The sequence below is a fragment of the Festucalex cinctus genome, chromosome 9, assembly GCF_051991245.1.
Source record: "Festucalex cinctus isolate MCC-2025b chromosome 9, RoL_Fcin_1.0, whole genome shotgun sequence".
Classification (NCBI taxonomy): domain Eukaryota; kingdom Metazoa; phylum Chordata; class Actinopteri; order Syngnathiformes; family Syngnathidae; genus Festucalex; species Festucalex cinctus.
This window is the reverse complement of record NC_135419.1, coordinates 24966057-24984378: the sequence shown is the minus strand read 5'-3', so window position 1 is coordinate 24984378 and position 18322 is coordinate 24966057. Positions and strand designations below refer to the sequence as shown.

The 18322-nt window shown below is 38.0% G+C and overlaps 1 protein-coding gene across 1 annotated transcript; it reads left to right on the top strand.

The window, feature by feature from the left end:
- Positions 1-1318: 1318 nt before the first annotated feature.
- On the top strand, positions 1319-17978 carry LOC144025445 (uncharacterized). Its single transcript, XM_077531466.1, has 6 exons — positions 1319-1676; positions 1818-1864; positions 1952-2002; positions 2078-2111; positions 2187-2411; positions 17950-17978. The coding sequence occupies exons 1-6, from the start codon at positions 1550-1552 to the stop codon at positions 17976-17978; spliced, it is 513 nt and encodes a 170-aa protein (XP_077387592.1). The 5' UTR covers positions 1319-1549.
- The last annotated feature ends 344 nt before the right edge of the window (positions 17979-18322 follow it).

Here is an 18322-nt window from a genome sequence, read left to right as displayed (position 1 = left end):
AAATAATGTGCAATGTGCAACAACAACAAAAAATATATTGTATCCAAAGTCATGGAACAAATACAGCCTGAACAAACTATATCCCAACATTTACAGTTGCTGGGCATACTGTAGCGTGGTTCAAGTACACTAATTAAATGTTTGAATCCAGCGTTTTCCAAGGCTGCAGGTCTGCTGCTATAAATAGACCTATGGATCTGGCGTTTCGCGCGAGCTGAAGTGTGTGGAAGTTTCACTGTAAATGAGGATGAAATAGTTGGTTGGACCGTTGTTTTCCCACTTCTAGTTGAATTTGATAAATCTAAATCTTTGTGATGCCTGCGTAAATGTCCCGTCATGTTTGTCGTGTTTCCCGTTGTTACGGCTGGCGGCTCGGGCCATTCAGTTTGAATGCGCCAGCGCGACACTCTGATTGGAGGACTGTGCCAGCGCGACACTCCGATTGGACGACTGTGCCAGCGCGACACTCCGATTGGACGACTGTGCCAGCGCGACACTCCGATTGGACGACTGTGCCAGCGCGACGCTATTGTGTATCCGTGTATTATACCCCTATTAGTTATTGTTTCTCCTCCGTTCTGTCAGTTCTGTCAAATGCGGTTATTATTTGTTCACCTTCCACTTTCACTCCCTTGTCAAACCCCTGCCTGAAATTTCAATTAAAACTACTCAGATGTTAAAGTCGACCCGTGTTTATCTACTCTATATTTTCTGTTATTGTGTTACTTCCCTTCCCCTTGACGAGCCGGGCGTAACACCGTGGCCGAGTACAGTACGCGCACATAGCATATCTTGCAACTGTGGTCTTTTTATCGACAACGTGAACGTTGTCGACATAACTCACCGGGAACGCAAAATGTTTCCAAACTGGTGACGAGAGAAGCGGGAGCGGCTTGAAGCACCATTGCTGTGTCTGTCCGCGCTTGCCATCATGACTGCAGGAGAAGTCAGCTAACAAGTGCCGTTAGCTAGTAGCTGAATGGCTGCGTCTCATTTGCTTTCCTGGGAGGTGGCGGTGGCGGCGGTGGCGGCGGGCGCGGGGGGGGGCATCGAATCGTGTGTCCTCTCTTCTATTTCGATGCTCGAAATCGTGACGTAATTTCGATCGATTTCGATAAAAAATCGAAATCGTGACACCCTTAACGTCTACTATGTTTTTTTATGGAAACGGGTGGAGGAAAGCCTTGGGCAGCTGTGCTCCAAGTACTGTATCAAGCCGATCGGGTTACTATATGAGTATTCCTGGCCACTAGATGGCTGTGATGAGTCTTTTGGACAAGATCGGGTAGGAGACAACAGTAGAAGAAGAGAGGCTGCGCTAGAGTGTTGAGGGGGAGAGAATGGCTAACTTGGCTAAGGGAGTCAAAAAGGCTACAGATGGCAATCAGCTCACGCTTGATCCTTATTTTCAAAGCTCAAAAGCATCGACCAGTGCTTAAGAGCACAGTGATGACGGGGTTAAGTCATAGTTGAAGCGGTGACGCGGCCACGTCCTAAGGCCCCACCGGCTAGCGATGCTAATAATGTCCTAAGGCCCCACCGGCTTGCAATGCTAACACCGGAGAAAAGTGGTTCACAACCGAGCACGTCTGCACAGATGACGTTTCATCGGACGATGACGACTACTATGGGTCCGATGCAAGACAGTCTTGGACAGTCTTCCAAAGAACGTGAAGGTAAGCGCTAACATGCTAAGAGATTGCTAGTAAGATTACTTTACTAACTTTTTTCGGTCGATCTGCTAGCAGCGTGTGTAAATGTGCTGATATACACTAAAACATCTATTACCTATACAAACGTGAATGTATATTTTATAGATCGTGCTCACAGCAACGTCCGACCGCTGGTTCTACGACAAAGAAAGGTAAAAAAAAAAAAAACGTTTTCAATACACCGCAACAATAAAAGGAAAGTCTTTCGATAGTATTGTAATTGTATATGTTTCTTTCAGCTCCTCTTCATAGGGCCCAAAGTGACCCTTCTCACAGTGAGCAGAACAAAGGTAAAAAGAAAAAAAAAATGATTCTCCACAGCACTAATAAAATATTTGATGGTAAACGTCTTCTATAATTTACAGAATGTGCATCAACCAATACATCCAAGAAAAAAAGGTCAACATGCACACACACACACACATTGCATCACAGTGCTCTAAAATAATATGATATTGAAATGTATATTTGCAGATCCCAAAGATTCTGGCTGGCTTGAAGTTGATGAATTCGGCTGGCAGCCAACCATCTTCCCCTTTGCTGCAAAACCAGGACCAAGGGATGCTGCAGCAGAGCTGAATTCCCACCTGCCAGTTGACATCCTGGAGCTCTTCATCACGGATGAACTTCTCCAGCACAATGTTCATCATACCAACCTCTACGCAAATCAGTCCATGCAGAAGCAGACTGACAAAAACTGTTGCGCACGTGTAAATAGTTTGCAAAGAGTTTTCCAAATTGTTTGTTTGGATTGCTACTGTTGCATGTAAATAAACTGTTATTTTGCAATCAAAAAACACTTTTTTTATTGTTGGGGTAGTGTTTTATAGAAGTTTAGGTGTTTGTAGAATCACTCATGCAAAAAAAAAGTGCCAAATTCACGAGAGTGCATGAAATAACATCGTTTCACAAAAAGCTTGATTTCTCCGTATTTTGGAAGAAAATAGAGGATTTGGGTGAAACGAAGCTGTTTTCTATTGTTGATTACTGAAGATCTGAATAAGGTAGAAACAAACTTTTTTTTTAGATGAAAGATGAGACTTCAATCTTTCATTTGGTAGTATCCGCGTTTCCATAGTCCTTAACAAAACATTTTCTGTGGAGCTTGAAAGATCGGTAAAATTCTGTAAATCAGCTGGCAGTATGGGGTTACCTTTTCCGAAAATGGCTGGCAGTCATCGCCCATCCTCTTGGGGGGGGGGGCGTGCCACCTACACCCGCCGGGTTGGGTGAGGCCCCGCTGGTCGCTCCTCTTACTCACTTCACTAGTTTTGCACTATACACTTTGTAAATATACACATAGGGCACACAACACATTTCTTGGTGGGGTGGGGAAGGGTGGAAACACCGTCTTCACCCTTCAACTCCCCTCCAATTTTAATGCACAAAAAAAAAAAAAGAGTTATGGGGCAGAATGTTCGAGTGGAGGAGCCGTTTGTACGGTGTAGCACTTCCACCAGTTTCCTGCTTTGACAGAACACACTCGGCACTCGGTCTCACCGGTGTTAGCGATTAGCACAGCAGCATAGCTGCTACATGGGTATCCTCTCTCAACCCCATGTGAGAGCCAAGGGAATCCGTTTTGTCACTTGAAGTGACTCTAAGCCACTTGATCTTTTGATGTGAGATGTATATTATTCAGAAACTCCAAGAAAGTCTAACATGTCTTCTCTTCTCTTTCCATCTGATGAAAGTGAAAGTACGATCATGTGTTCGCTTGAGAGCTGCATCACGGCGCATCCTGGAACTTAACAAAATAAATGCGTCCGACGTTGTGAAAAGGAGTCACTATAACACAATTTAGCAGTAATAAATTAAATTATACTGCATATATTTGTGGGGACTGGCTTCAAACTGTATTTGACAATTTTAAAATGTGCAGAAGATCGCAAGTTACTTCTTGTTTAAAATTAAGTAGCTCTTAATATGAAAAGTACACATCGATCGTTTCTGGTTCACAAGCAGTAAAGAAATGTCATTTTACAATGCGCATCCTATTGAACTTAACAAAATTAAAGCATTCAGCGTTCTGCAAAGGAATACACTAACACAATTTCGCAGTAATACATTAAATAACAATGCATATATTTCTGGGGACTAGGTTGTATTTTACAGTTTTAAAAATGTGCATAATTTCACAAGTTACTTAATGCTAAAAATTAAGCAGCTCTTAATATGAAAAGAAAAATGCACTGAGCTGTCACCATTGTCTCACAAATGCAATTATGCCATGATGTAGTGAAAGAAAAATGATCAACACAAATCAGTCACACTTGTTTTTTGTTTTTTACTGTACAGTACATATTTTAAATTTTATCTTTTTATTCAATTGTTATGAAATTACTGTATCAATTACGACAAATCCCCCCCCCCCAAAAAACATTTAAATTAGGGGGAAAAAAAATGCACATTTTATTGAAAATTTAGATTGAGGTGTAAAAAGTGCGATTAATGTGCGATTAATCGTCAGTTAATTATTGAAGTCGAGATGAATTACGATTACAATTTTTAATCGACTGACACCTATAGTAGATACACATCATGATCAGGGCTTTGTGCAAATAGCTAACATCAAACGTAGCCGATGGCAGTAGTTAGCAAACCTGCAGTTTATCAAGCACGGATAAAGGAGACGCGGCACCGTAGCTTGAAGCGGGTCCCGCTTCTCTTAAATCATGAGTGTGGAAACATTTTCTATTTGTGATATAAAGTGCAAATATAAATATAGACATATATAAAACTAAAACAAGTAAAAGTGTGCTTTCTATATATTGTGCCTGATTAGTTTTATATGAGAAACGGTCCCCCTGTAAATATCGTAAAGAACTTATCATGGCTGCTGGTTGAGGAATGTTCTGAAATTCTCTCACTCACATGCAAGACTGATGATTAGCTGGGAAGTTTCCATTATTGAAGGTGACCTTTATACATCCAAAGGTTAGGACCATTAAGTTGAGGGTGCCTGGACAGGTAGGGTTTGCCAGAAGGGGAAGCCACAGAGTGATTGCCAATAACAGCTGAGAATGTATTCCCATTTTATGGCATTTTCTCGAGCTACATTATAGGAAAAGATTAAGCAGCAAAAGAACGGCAGCGCTAGTAAGGGTGATGTATGAAGCGACCCCTTAAGTGAAGATGAAGGTAGGCTGGGGGAACAAAATCTGCCAGCCCCATAATCTGTATGCTGAAAATGAGGGAGAAAGAAATGGGAAGAGGCGAATGAAGACAACGAATATTACATTCCCTTCCTGCTAAGAGGCAAAGAGTGGAAGTCATCAGTGTGAGCCAGTGATCGTCGAGCAAGAGAGAGCCTGTTTCTCCCATCCGGACTTCTGGTGCAGCAGCTACTCACAGAGGAGCTGCAGGATTCTCACATACAGATAATCCTTTCATGAAATGACAGGGGGAGATAGAAAAGGTAGAAAAACAATGGATGAATCCAAGTGAAATACAAGTTGAACAAAAGCATGCGGAATGACAACGGAGGTGGGCTAAAGAAAACAACGTAAAAAATACTATTGCACAATTTTTTTTACAGGAGAAAGCGCACCAAAGACGGTTAGAGCAAGCAAACAAAACCAATTACAGGTTTGTCAGTTTGAATTCCTAATGACCTCACATCATCTGTCTCCTCCCATAAATTCTTCCCGGGTACAGTTAAGCTGCCCGGGTCGACTGCAATCCTACATAAACTGACAATCCCTGCCTGAAGGAACACATGACTGTTAAGATGAGTCTTTGTATTACTTCACGAGGATGATAAACTTCATGCTCGGAAACTTCATTTTAACACTACAGTTCATGAAAGAACAAAAGGAATATCCGTAAATAGAATTTTTATCTTTTAAAACAAAGGTGTCAAACATATAGCCCGCGGGCCGGATCAGGCCCGCAAAGGGGTTTAACCCGGCCCGAGAGATGATTTTGTAAAGTAAAAAAATAATTTGTAATGTCGGACCAATTAATCAGCAGTCCTCAGGTGAGCAATGCAACTTGTACGGAAAATTGTCCTGGATGTCATTATTTTACACGCAACATAAAGTTACGGTTTGTTCATTTATTTATTTATTTTTTAAATCATAGACTGACAAAATAATGTTAAATACGACACAAATTGGTAACACAATAGATATGACATGGATTAACATCCTTATAACATCATTTACTCATTTGCTCCCAAAAACGTATAAATACTTTCTATAATATTAAGTGTTCCAAAGACGTATTATGTTGTTTTTGTTTGTTTGTTTGTTTGTTTTATGATAGAGCATACAGAAGGCTTTGATGCAGCCTCTGAACTTAAGAGAACTGCTGAAGCAATAGTAGTTATTACAAAAACGGGCAGGTGGTGGCAACAGAGTATAAGAGATAAAACTTAGCTATATTCTAATGCTAATAGCTGCTAAACGGAAACGGATAGAAATATACTTTTTTTTTCTTAATGAAAGAAGAGACCCTAATATTTCTTTTGGTATGTTCCATGTTTTTATAACAATAGAACACAATATTCTGTGGGACTTACAAAAATCAGTCAATATCCAGTAAAACAGCCGGGAGCGAAGGGGGTTGCTTGAGTGAAAATGGCGGCGAGTGAATGCGTTAACTGCACCACACAATGCATTGTGGGAACAATATATATGCAAAACAGGTAGATTTAACACGTCCAGAACACATACAGGCAAAGTGTTGCCGCGTTACATTTGCATTCATGTTATTTTTTGGAACAGTATGATTACAGCTGAGCTCCGTAATTTAGGGCTGGCCCACAAATAGTGAAAATCTACGGATAATTGATGGAAAAAGTTATATACCATTATTTTACCGATCCGGCCCACTTGGTAATATATTTTCCTCCATGCGGCCCCTGAGCTAATATGAGTTCGACACCCCTGTTTTAAAACATTGTATTACCATATTCGCCAAAATGTCATTGTTACTCGTCTTGATTCAGAAAGCAAAATCCATGTGCCATAATGTGACTTTTTACTTACACATCGTGACGCCACACAAAATATACATGAGGTTTTTGATCATTTCATTTCTCATTGCCATTCAATATAAACTTGAAGATCTTGTGTGAGTGCCGCAGTATGTTCAGCAAGAGCACATTTCGGCCATCAGTTAGTTATTTAGATGTTACCTATTTGCACAGTTTAATTGGGTAGTCCGCTGTGTATGATGTCATTAAACTACTGACCTAGCAGTTTAGGTGAGTAACCAAAATGAGCCATAAAGTCATTAATCACATTCACCCATGTCTAAGGCAGATGACGACAGACACAGATTATAATGAGTTGAGATGTGGTCCATTCTCTCGCTCTCTCTTTTTTTTTAAGAGCAATATAAGATGGTCGCCAAGGGAGAGAAAAGGATAGCTGGTGCTTTTTGTTTCTCTTTTCTTGTTGTGGGATGCTGAAAGCATCCCACATATGTTGTTTCTAACCTTTATTGTGGGATGCTGAAAGCATCCCACATATGTTGTTTCTAACCATTATTATTATTATTATTATTATACTTATTGTGGGATGCTGAAAGCATCCCACATATGTTGTTTCTAACCTTTATTGTGGGATGCTGAAAGCATCCCACATATGTTGTTTCTAACCTTTATTATTATTATACTTATACTTAAACTTATTATTATAGCATTTTATTCTCAACACTTTTTGCAATCAAACTACTCCTACATTATACTTCCGATTTACACCGTTCAAATTTCAACTTGCTGACAAAATTCACACCTTTCGGGCTATTTATCGTTTGACTTCATATTACTTACAGTACTCGCATAATTTAATGTTAAAAATCTACTTTTCCCCATTCAGTTTTAATGGGACTGACACTGAATTTTTTCTAAGTCCCATTTTCCACGCCCACTTCCATACATACAACAGACCATCTTGACTTGCTTTCAGATATTGCTTCGTGGCGCAGTTGGGAGAGTGCATGTACAGTAAGCAGGAGGTCGCAGGTTCAAAGCCCACCGCCGACTGTACATTGCACATATGTCTGTGGCAATTACATAAACAGATATTAAGTATACCAACTGACTATCACACCAGGAAATGCGTTATACTGACATGATCAAACACATGTGTCCCAAATCAGCGCTGATGACTTTCAGCGTCAGGTGACACTTTGAACTACAAATACGCCAATTCGCCCTGCTGCTCACAGGTCCGGTGGCTCACTGGCTTAAGCGCTTGCATAGCAAAGACAGCCCTACGAATGGTTCGCTGGTTCAAACCTCGGATGGAGCAACTTTTGGACATGGACATACTTCTTCTTTTTTTTAGTTAAAACTAAAACTTTCTTCTTTTCATTTATAATTCAACCATAATTTCTCATTTGTAATTTACAACCAATTTATCTTTCTTTATTTAACATACATTTTATTGCATGTTCAGACACATTCGCTGCTTCCATTTCACAACACTTCAGTGATGCCACCAAGTCTTCTGTGGGTCAGTGGATAGATTGGCAGTGCAGTAGCTCATTGAACAGTAAACAGGAGGTGAGGGTTCAAATTCAATCTCAGACTGGTTGAATTTAAACTTCAGTCTTTTCATTTATAATTCATTCATAATTTCTCATATGTAATTTACAGCCAATGTATCTTTCTTTATTAATTTAACATACGTTTTATTTAATGCATTCTGGTTCAGCAAGACATCTCTCAATTACATTTCACACTTCAATGATAACAATAGCATTCTGCTATTAGCAGTCAGCTTAGCATTCAGCTATTTGCGTCGGCTTTCAGCATCCCACGCAATTTTATTCTCAACACTTTTTGCAATCAAACTACTCCTACATTATACTTCCGATTTACACCGTTCAAATTTCAACTTGCTGACAAAATTCACGCCTTTCGGGCTATTTATCGTTTGACTTCATATTACTTACAGTACTCGCATAATTTAATGTTAAAAATCTACTTTTCCCCATTCAGTTTTAATGGGACTGACACTGAATTTTTTCTAAGTCCCATTTTCCACGCCCACTTCCATACATACAACAGACCATCTTGACTTGCTTTCAGATATTGCTTCGTGGCGCAGTTGGGAGAGTGCATGTACAGTAAGCAGGAGGTCGCAGGTTCAAAGCCCACCGCCGACTGTACATTGCACATATGTCTGTGGCAATTACATAAACAGATATTAAGTATACCAACTGACTATCACACCAGGAAATGCGTTATACTGACATGATCAAACACATGTGTCCCAAATCAGCGCTGATGACTTTCAGCGTCAGGTGACACTTTGAATTACAAATACGCCAATTCGCTCTGCTGCTCACAGGTCCGGTGGCTCACTGGCTTAAGCGCATGCATAGCAAAGACAGCCCTACGAATGGTTCGCTGGTTCAAACCTCGGATGGAGCAACTTTTGGACATGGACATACTTCTTTTTTTTTTTTTAGTTAAAACTAAAACTTTCTTCTTTTCATTTATAATTCAACCATAATTTCTCATTTGTAATTTACAACCAATTTATCTTTCTTTATTTAACATACATTTTATTGCACGTTCAGACACATTCGCTGCTTCCATTTCACAACACTTCAGTGATGCCACCAAGTCTTCTGTGGGTCAGTGGATAGATTAGCAGTGCAGTAGCTCATTGAACAGTAAACAGGAGGTGAGGGTTCAAATTCAATCTCAGACTGGATGAATTTAAACTTCAGTCTTTTCATTTATAATTCATTCATAATTTCTCATATGTAATTTACAGCCAATGTATCTTTCTTTATTAATTTAACATACGTTTTATTTAATGCATTCTGGTTCAGCAAGACATCTCTCAATTACATTTCACACTTCAATGATAACAATAGCATTCTGCTATTAGCAGTCAGCTTAGCATTCAGCTATTTGCGTCGGCTTTCAGCATCCCACGCAATTTCTTCAGAAATTGCTTAGTCTAGTTATTATAGCATTTTATTCTCAACACTTTTTGCAATCAAACTACTCCTACATTATACTTCCGATTTACACCGTTCAAATTTCAACTTGCTGACAAAATTCACGCCTTTCGGGGTATTTATCATTTGACTTCATATTACTTACAGTACTCGCATAATTTAATGTTAAAGATCTACTTTTCCCCATTCAGTTTTAATGGAACTGACACTGAATTTTTTCTAAGTCCCATTTTCCACGCCCACTTCCATACATAGAACAGACCATTATGACCGTCTTTTTGATACTGCTCAGTGGCGCAGTTGGGAGAGTGCATGTACAGTAAGCATCAGGTGGCACGTTCAAAGCCACCGCCGACTGTACATTGCACATATGTCCGTGGCAATTACATAAACGGATATTAAGTTTACCAACTGACTATCATACCAGGAAATGCGTTATACTGGCATGGTTGAACACATGTGTTCCAAATCACTGCTAATGGCTCCGCATTAGATGACAGTTTCTAAGACAAATCCGCCAATTTGCTCTGATTTGCAGCGAGCCCTATTAGCTCACCGGGTAAGTAACTTGCCAGTGGTTGCATTTTTACACTCAAGCCCGGGTGCGAACCTCGGTAGGGAATTTATTTATTTTTTTTGTCACCCCCAATTTTCATTTCAGACATGGATATTTTCCAATTGTTTCACATAAAACAATGTACTAAACCTCAGTGCAATCACTTTATTACGCTCGTACTCCCTCGACACTGGCAAATGTCGAGCGCTCGCGACGAGAAGTGGCTCGATAAGTTGTGTCCACAGGATCCCAGTGAAAGAGATACAATGCTGCCATCTTCTGGCCAGAGTTAGTGGGTGTTTTCTTTTTTTCATCGTTTATGACTGAAATGTCATTTGCATGTTTACATTTTATCAGCAAAAAACAAAAAAACATATAAGATCATTATATTCAATGTGATCTAGCATGACTAAGTTTTTATCAACATTTTTTCCGGTTTCTAAGACACTTAAAATTGATTACTATAGGTTTGGAGCAACCCACAACATCCTTCCTGCGTGGGTGAGCCGCGAAACACTGAGGACACGAATTAGAAGTTCACATGGTCGATCCTGGTGGAAGTCAGGTTTTTTTTTGTTTATTTTTTTATATTTCAAATATAAATAACGGCAATTTATTCACAACAGCATTGCAATTGCTAGTACGTGCAGCGATGTAGGTTCTGGTACCATTGCTTGGCGCCAGGCAGCGAAACCGAGAGACCATTTGTTTGTATAAGTGCACTACTCATAAAAAAAAGAGAAAAGAAATCGCTGCGAGACCGTGTAATAAAATGTGGATACTAAATACAATACTACGTATTGTCATAGTTAATCTACATGTCCGTGAAAGCTAAATGGTTAAAGCAATGGATATATATTTATCTATATATCCCTACTAAAATTTCTAAAATCGTCATTCTTCAAGTTATTTTGAATAAATGTTACATGATATTTAACTTATTTCTGTATTAATCCATTTTGTCATTTTGTCAGCTTCGACTTCACAATGTGAACTCTTATAAGTTACCAGTTTTGCACACAGCACAGTCTCTGGTTGTGTGGTTGAGAGGTAAAACATTGGCTTTGTGAGTTAATGGTTACTGGTTTGACTCCCACTGGGAACTTTTTTTTTCCCCTAATAAAATTTCTGAAATTGTGATCAAGTTATTTTACATCAATTTGATTAAATGTTATTTGGCATTTAACTTATTTCTATATTAATACATATTGTCAGCTTTTTTTTTCTTTCTCAATTTCAGCAGTGGTGTTCCGTCCTAGTAAGCTATTAGGCGGCGCTTGCCCTACCTCTTCAAAATAAAATCATTGAAAATATTTCTGTCAGTGTCCTCTAAAATACAATACCGTGGTTCTACTGTTTTGGTCTTAAATTCCTGTATATTTTGTCCTGTTTTCCTCACAGGGAGCGGAGAAGTCAACATTTTGTTTTGCGCATACACAATATTCGGTTCGGATTTCACTTGGGAAATTCCCCCCAACTCTAATTTCAGAAATGGTCATTGTTCAATTGTTTTACTTGTTTAAGTGCATGTGTCTCCATTTAGCATTGGTACCGTTCAGCATCAAATGAGAATTTATAATATAAATATGCCATTAGCCATTAGCGAATTGCGGAGACATTTATGAGTGTTGGTTCAAGACTTTGATTGGGACATATGTTTTTTTTCCCCCCAGCTTTAATTTCAGAAATGGTTATTGTTCAATTATTGTACATCCACTTGGTTTTGTCATTTGATATTAAGTTATTTCTATATTAATCCATATTTTCAGCTTTCAATTCACAATAGGAATTCCTAAAAGTCTTTCACCATTAGTTTTTAGACTGCATTCGGGTTTGAATTGACTGATTTGATGAAATGTAGCCAGTCAAAGAAGCTCTCTGAAATGACGAGTCAGCCCCAGTAAATAAAATAAATATCCCGTTTTGTGAAAAGCGTTTGCCATGAACATTTCAAAATGTTAGAATCAGATGACACATACAGGAAGTTGCTTAGTAAAGCATCTGCCTAGTGTTCCCCAGTCCTTCTAACTTTTGGGTTCAAACCCAACTTGGAGCAATTTTTATTTTATTTTATCTATTTTTTCCTATTTCAGAATAGTCATAATACAACAAGTTAACATCCATTTCATTAAATATCATTTGACATGAACTTTTACTAATAAAATTTCTGAAATTGTGATCAAGTTATTTTACATCAATTTGATTAAATGTTATTTGGCATTTAACTTATTTCTATATTAATACATATTGTCAGCTTTTTTTTTCTTTCTCAATTTCAGCAGTGGTGTTCCGTCCTAGTAAGCTATTAGGCGGCGCTTGCCCTACCTCTTCAAAATAAAATCATTGAAAATATTTCTGTCAGTGTCCTCTAAAATACAATACCGTGGTTCTACTGTTTTGGTCTTAAATTCCTGTATATTTTGTCCTGTTTTCCTCACAGGGAGCGGAGAAGTCAACATTTTGTTTTGCGCATACACAATATTCGGTTCGGATTTCACTTGGGAAATTCCCCCCAACTCTAATTTCAGAAATGGTCATTGTTCAATTGTTTTACTTGTTTAAGTGCATGTGTCTCCATTTAGCATTGGTACCGTTCAGCATCAAATGAGAATTTATAATATAAATATGCCATTAGCCATTAGCGAATTGCGGAGACATTTATGAGTGTTGGTTCAAGACTTTGATTGGGACATATGTTTTTTTTTCCCCCAGCTTTAATTTCAGAAATGGTTATTGTTCAATTATTGTACATCCACTTGGTTTTGTCATTTGATATTAAGTTATTTCTATATTAATCCATATTTTCAGCTTTCAATTCACAATAGGAATTCCTAAAAGTCTTTCACCATTAGTTTTTAGACTGCATTCGGGTTTGAATTGACTGATTTGATGAAATGTAGCCAGTCAAAGAAGCTCTCTGAAATGACGAGTCAGCCCCAGTAAATAAAATAAATATCCCGTTTTGTGAAAAGCGTTTGCCATGAACATTTCAAAATGTTAGAATCAGATGACACATACAGGAAGTTGCTTAGTAAAGCATCTGCCTAGTGTTCCCCAGTCCTTCTAACTTTTGGGTTCAAACCCAACTTGGAGCAATTTTTATTTTATTTTATCTATTTTTTCCTATTTCAGAATAGTCATAATACAACAAGTTAACATCCATTTCATTAAATATCATTTGACATGAACTTTTTTTCAATATTAATCCATATTTTCATGGTTTCTTGTACACTCGATTATTCATATACAATTATGCATTGTCACAGCCACTTCTATATCCACAATAGTCGTCATTGTCCAATTATTTAAAGCAGCTCTATGTAATAATTTGACTTAAAATATCTTCACAATGTTTTTGTTTGAACATTTTTCTGAAACATTTTTTTTTATTAGTGATTCACATTCAAACATTCAAGTATTTTTAATACTTTGTCCTTCACTCCCAAACAAGTTTACACGTTTGTTTGTTTTTTCTTTTCTTTCATCAGAGCATACAAAATGCATTAAAGAGCTGGCTTCAAGCAATGTGAGGTACAGTATTAGGTTCCATGTTTCTAAAACGGCCAGCAGGTGGCAGCAGAAAGAGAACTCAGCCAAGGCCATGTTGCAAACCAGCTTTTTGCCATTGTTTTCACGAATAATGTGAATAATGATAAAACTTATCTTTATTCTGATGCTAATTGCTGCAAACCGGAAATACATACAAATATTTATTTTTTTTCTGATGAAAGAAGAAACTCTAATCTTTCTTTTGGTAGGCTCCATGTTTCTAAAACAGTCACCAGGTGGTAGCAGAAGTGGGTTACTTAGGGGAAAATGGCTGGGAGTGAATGAGTTAATGCAATTCAATTACATTTAAATATTAAGGATCAACTAATTTTGAATGGTTCCTGATAGAAATTCATAATTTTTGTTTTGAATTGAAATAAATTGAACACATAGCATTGAAAGGGTGTTTTCCAGATGTCTTTTTATTGTGGCTGGGGGTGGGGGGTGGGATAAAACAAAGGATAATCTTCACTTTCCTATGGTCTGTGAATGCATCATGAGTTGATCGCCACTGCCCATCTCATTGTTCCTCAGTTTGTCTGCAACTGCGCGGGTGAGTGTTTCTTCTAACAGAACTCCATATTCTATGGATGTTGTTTCACCTATGGAGGCTATATCATTTGAAACTTTTTAACGTTTACCTTTGTCAGATTCTGTTTGTGTGAAGGCCAAAAGTCACTTTTTTCACTTTAAAATTACAAATTAGCTGTAAACGTTTACAACTGGAATACCTTTGTGAAATTATAATGTGGGAGAGTGCATGTACAGTAAGCAGGAGGTCGCAGGTTCAAAGCCCACTGCCGACTGTACATTGCACATATGTCCGTGGCAATTACATAAACGGATATTAAGTATACCAACTGACTATCATACCAGGAAATGCGTTATACTGACATGTTCAAACACATGTGTCCCAAATCAGCGCTGGACTTTCAGCGTCAGGTGACACTTTGAATTACAAATACGCCAATTCGCTCTGCTGCTCACAGGTCTGGTGGCTCACGGGCTTAAGCGCTTGCACCAGGTGAATAGCAAAGACAGCCATACGAATGGTTCACTGGTTCAAACCTCGGATGGAGCAACTTTTTTTTTTTTTTTCTCAGTTTAGTCATAATACAACAAGTTCCTTCATTAGCATTCTGCTATTAGCAGTCAGCTTAGCATTCAGCTATTAGCATTCGGCTTTCAGCATCCCACGCAATTTCTTCAGAAATTGCTTAGTCTAGTTATTGTGGGATGCTGAAAGCATCCCACATATGTTGTTTCTAACCTTTATTATTATTATACTTAAACTTATTATTATAGCATTTTATTCTCAACACTTTTTGCAATCAAACTACTCCTACATTATACTTCCGATTTACACCGTTCAAATTTCAACTTGCTGACAAAATTCACGCCTTTCGGGCTATTTATCGTTTGACTTCATATTACTTACAGTACTCGCATAATTTAATGTTAAAGATCCACTTTTCCCCATTCAGTTTTAATGGGACTGACACTGAATTTTTTCTAAGTCCCATTTTCCACGCCCACTTCCATACATACAACAGACCATCTTGACTTGCTTTCAGATATTGCTTCGTGGCGCAGTTGGGAGAGTGCATGTACAGTAAGCAGGAGGTCGCAGGTTCAAAGCCCACCGCCGACTGTACATTGCATTGTCTGTGGCAATTACATAAACAGATATTAAGTATACCAACTGACTATCACACCAGGAAATGCGTTATACTGACATGATCAAACACATGTGTCCCAAATCAGCGCTGATGACTTTCAGCGTCAGGTGACACTTTGAACTACAAATACGCCAATTCGCTCTGCTGCTTACAGGTCCTGTGGCTCACTGGCTTAAGCGCTTGCGCCAGGTGAATAGCAAAGACAGCCAGATGAGAGGTTCGCTGGTTCAAGCCTCGGACGGAGAAACTTTTGGACATGGATATACTTCTTTTTTTTTTTTTAGTTAAAACTAAAACTTTCTTCTTTTCATTTATAATTCAACCATAATTTCTCATTTGTAATTTACAACCAATTTATCTTTCTTTATTTAACATACATTTTATTGCATGTTCAGACACATTCGCTGCTTCCATTTCACAACACTTCAGTGATGCCACCAAGTCTTCTGTGGGTCAGTGGATAGATTGGCAGTGCAGTAGCTCATTGAACAGTAAACAGGAGGTGAGGGTTCAAATTCAATCTCAGACTGGTTGAATTTAAACTTCAGTCTTTTCATTTATAATTCATTCATAATTTCTCATATGTAATTTACAGCCAATGTATCTTTCTTTATTAATTTAACATACGTTTTATTTAATGCATTCTGGTTCAGCAAGACATCTCTCAATTACATTTCACACTTCAATGATAACAATAGCATTCTGCTATTAGCAGTCAGCTTAGCATTCAGCTATTAGCATTCGGCTTTCAGCATCCCACGCAATTTCTTCAGAAATTGCTTAGTCTAGTTATACTTATTATAGCATTTTATTCTCAACACTTTTTGCAATCAAACTACTCCTACATTATACTTCCGAACCACTCGTCTACCGTGCCGCCCCATTTGACCAACTGACTATCATATCAGGAAATGCGTTATACTGACATGATCAAACACGTGTCCCAAATTAGCGCTCATGGCTTTCATCAGGTGACACTTTAAAATACAAATACGCCAATTCGCTCTGATGCTCACAGGTCAGGTTAGCTCACGGGGTTAAGCGCTTGAGCCAGTTACATAGCAAAGACAGCCCTACGTGTGGTTCACCGGTTCAAATCCCCGATGGAGAAACTTTTTTTTAATTTTTTTCTGACTCTTCATTAGCATTCTGCTATTAGCAGTCAGCTTAGCATTCAGCTATTAGCATTCGGCTTTCAGCATCCCACACAATTTCTTCAGAAATTGCTTAGTCTAGTTATACTAACTTCTTTCTGCACAATCATGCCCTCTTGAAGATATTATTCTCTAAAGACCTGCTCCAACCAGACCTTTTAATATTCCCAAAACAATTTACAGAGACTTCAGCTAATACTCTGCTCCTGGTGCAGTAGCCCACGGACAATAACAGTAAGCCCCCTAGTCCTTGAAGTTGAAAGTATTGATCGAAAAGCAAGGCTAATGGGGTGAGAAGGTCAGTTTTGCTCTACGCGTGCACTGCATGTAATTAACTGCATCATAATCAATTAAGTGACAGTGGTCCTATCCAAACCAAAGCACTCATATATATATATATATATATATATATATATATATATATATATATATATATATATATATATATATATATATATATATATATATATATATATATAAAAAAGCTTATACAAAAAAAAGCACAATATTGTGCTTTTTCAAGCAAATTAGGTTCCCCTTCATCTGACAATTAGCATAGATTTTAAACATAAAAGGCCAAAACATCCCTAATGAAATAAATAATAAACTAGCCACTAGAGGGTGCTAGAACTGCACAAATGGAAATCAACCTGACTTTTTTCACAGATGTGTTCCTTTTAAATATTGTGAACATGACGACGACGATATTGTGGCAGTTTTAATATCACGATATTGCCCTTATCATTACACCCCTTATATATATATATATATATATATATATATATATATATATATATATATATATATATATATATATAGAGAGAGAGAGAGAGAGAGAGAGAGAGAGAGAGAGAGAGAGAGATTACTGATTGCTCCAAGTACGCAACCAGAAGCCTGTATCTTTTTTTTAATTTTTTTATTTTATTTTTTTTTTACATTGTTGACATTACAGTGCAAAAAGGACACTCATATTTTTTTAACAACCTGAATCAAGTTTACTGGGCCATGCATTTCATGAACAACAAAAGACGAGGCACATGTTATTATTGTTTTTTTTGTTGTTGTTTTTTTTGTTGTTTTTTGCTGTGCCTCCATTTTTTGGGGTCAACAGAGCGGCTGTATATTATTGAAAAACTGACATGACCCCTTGCATGACAAGACAAGTGTTGTGAGAAGTCAGAAAAAAACATGATACACTCCAAATTCATTACCGATCCTGAAGATCGACTCAGAAAAGACACATGCTGTTTTCAGGACATTCTTCGAATGGGTCCCTGGATACCAATTGTGGCACATTCCCATCACTGAGTGTTGTTTATTGCCAAGGCTTTTTCAGCTAGTGGCTTTTTCTGTTCTTTGCCACATCCTCTCAGCTAAGCAGCAGGACATCAAAGACATTTGAATTTGACTCTCCCCAATTGCTTTGTCAATTATTGTATGAGCATTCAACCTTTTGTATGAATGCACATACACTGCCTTGAAAAAAAATATCCATCCATCCATCCATCCACTTAACTGCTTTTCCTTGAACTTATTCATGTTTTGTGATGTTACAATCACGAAATTGTATTATGGTGGGATTTTATAGGATGGACCGATTAAAAAGTTGAAAAGGATGAAAGGGAATCTGAAAACTGTGGTTATACATTTGTATTCAGTCCCCTGTACTCTGAAACCCCTACATATACAGGATGATATACATATACAGGTACAATCCCGTGCAATCAATTACCTCCAAAACTCACC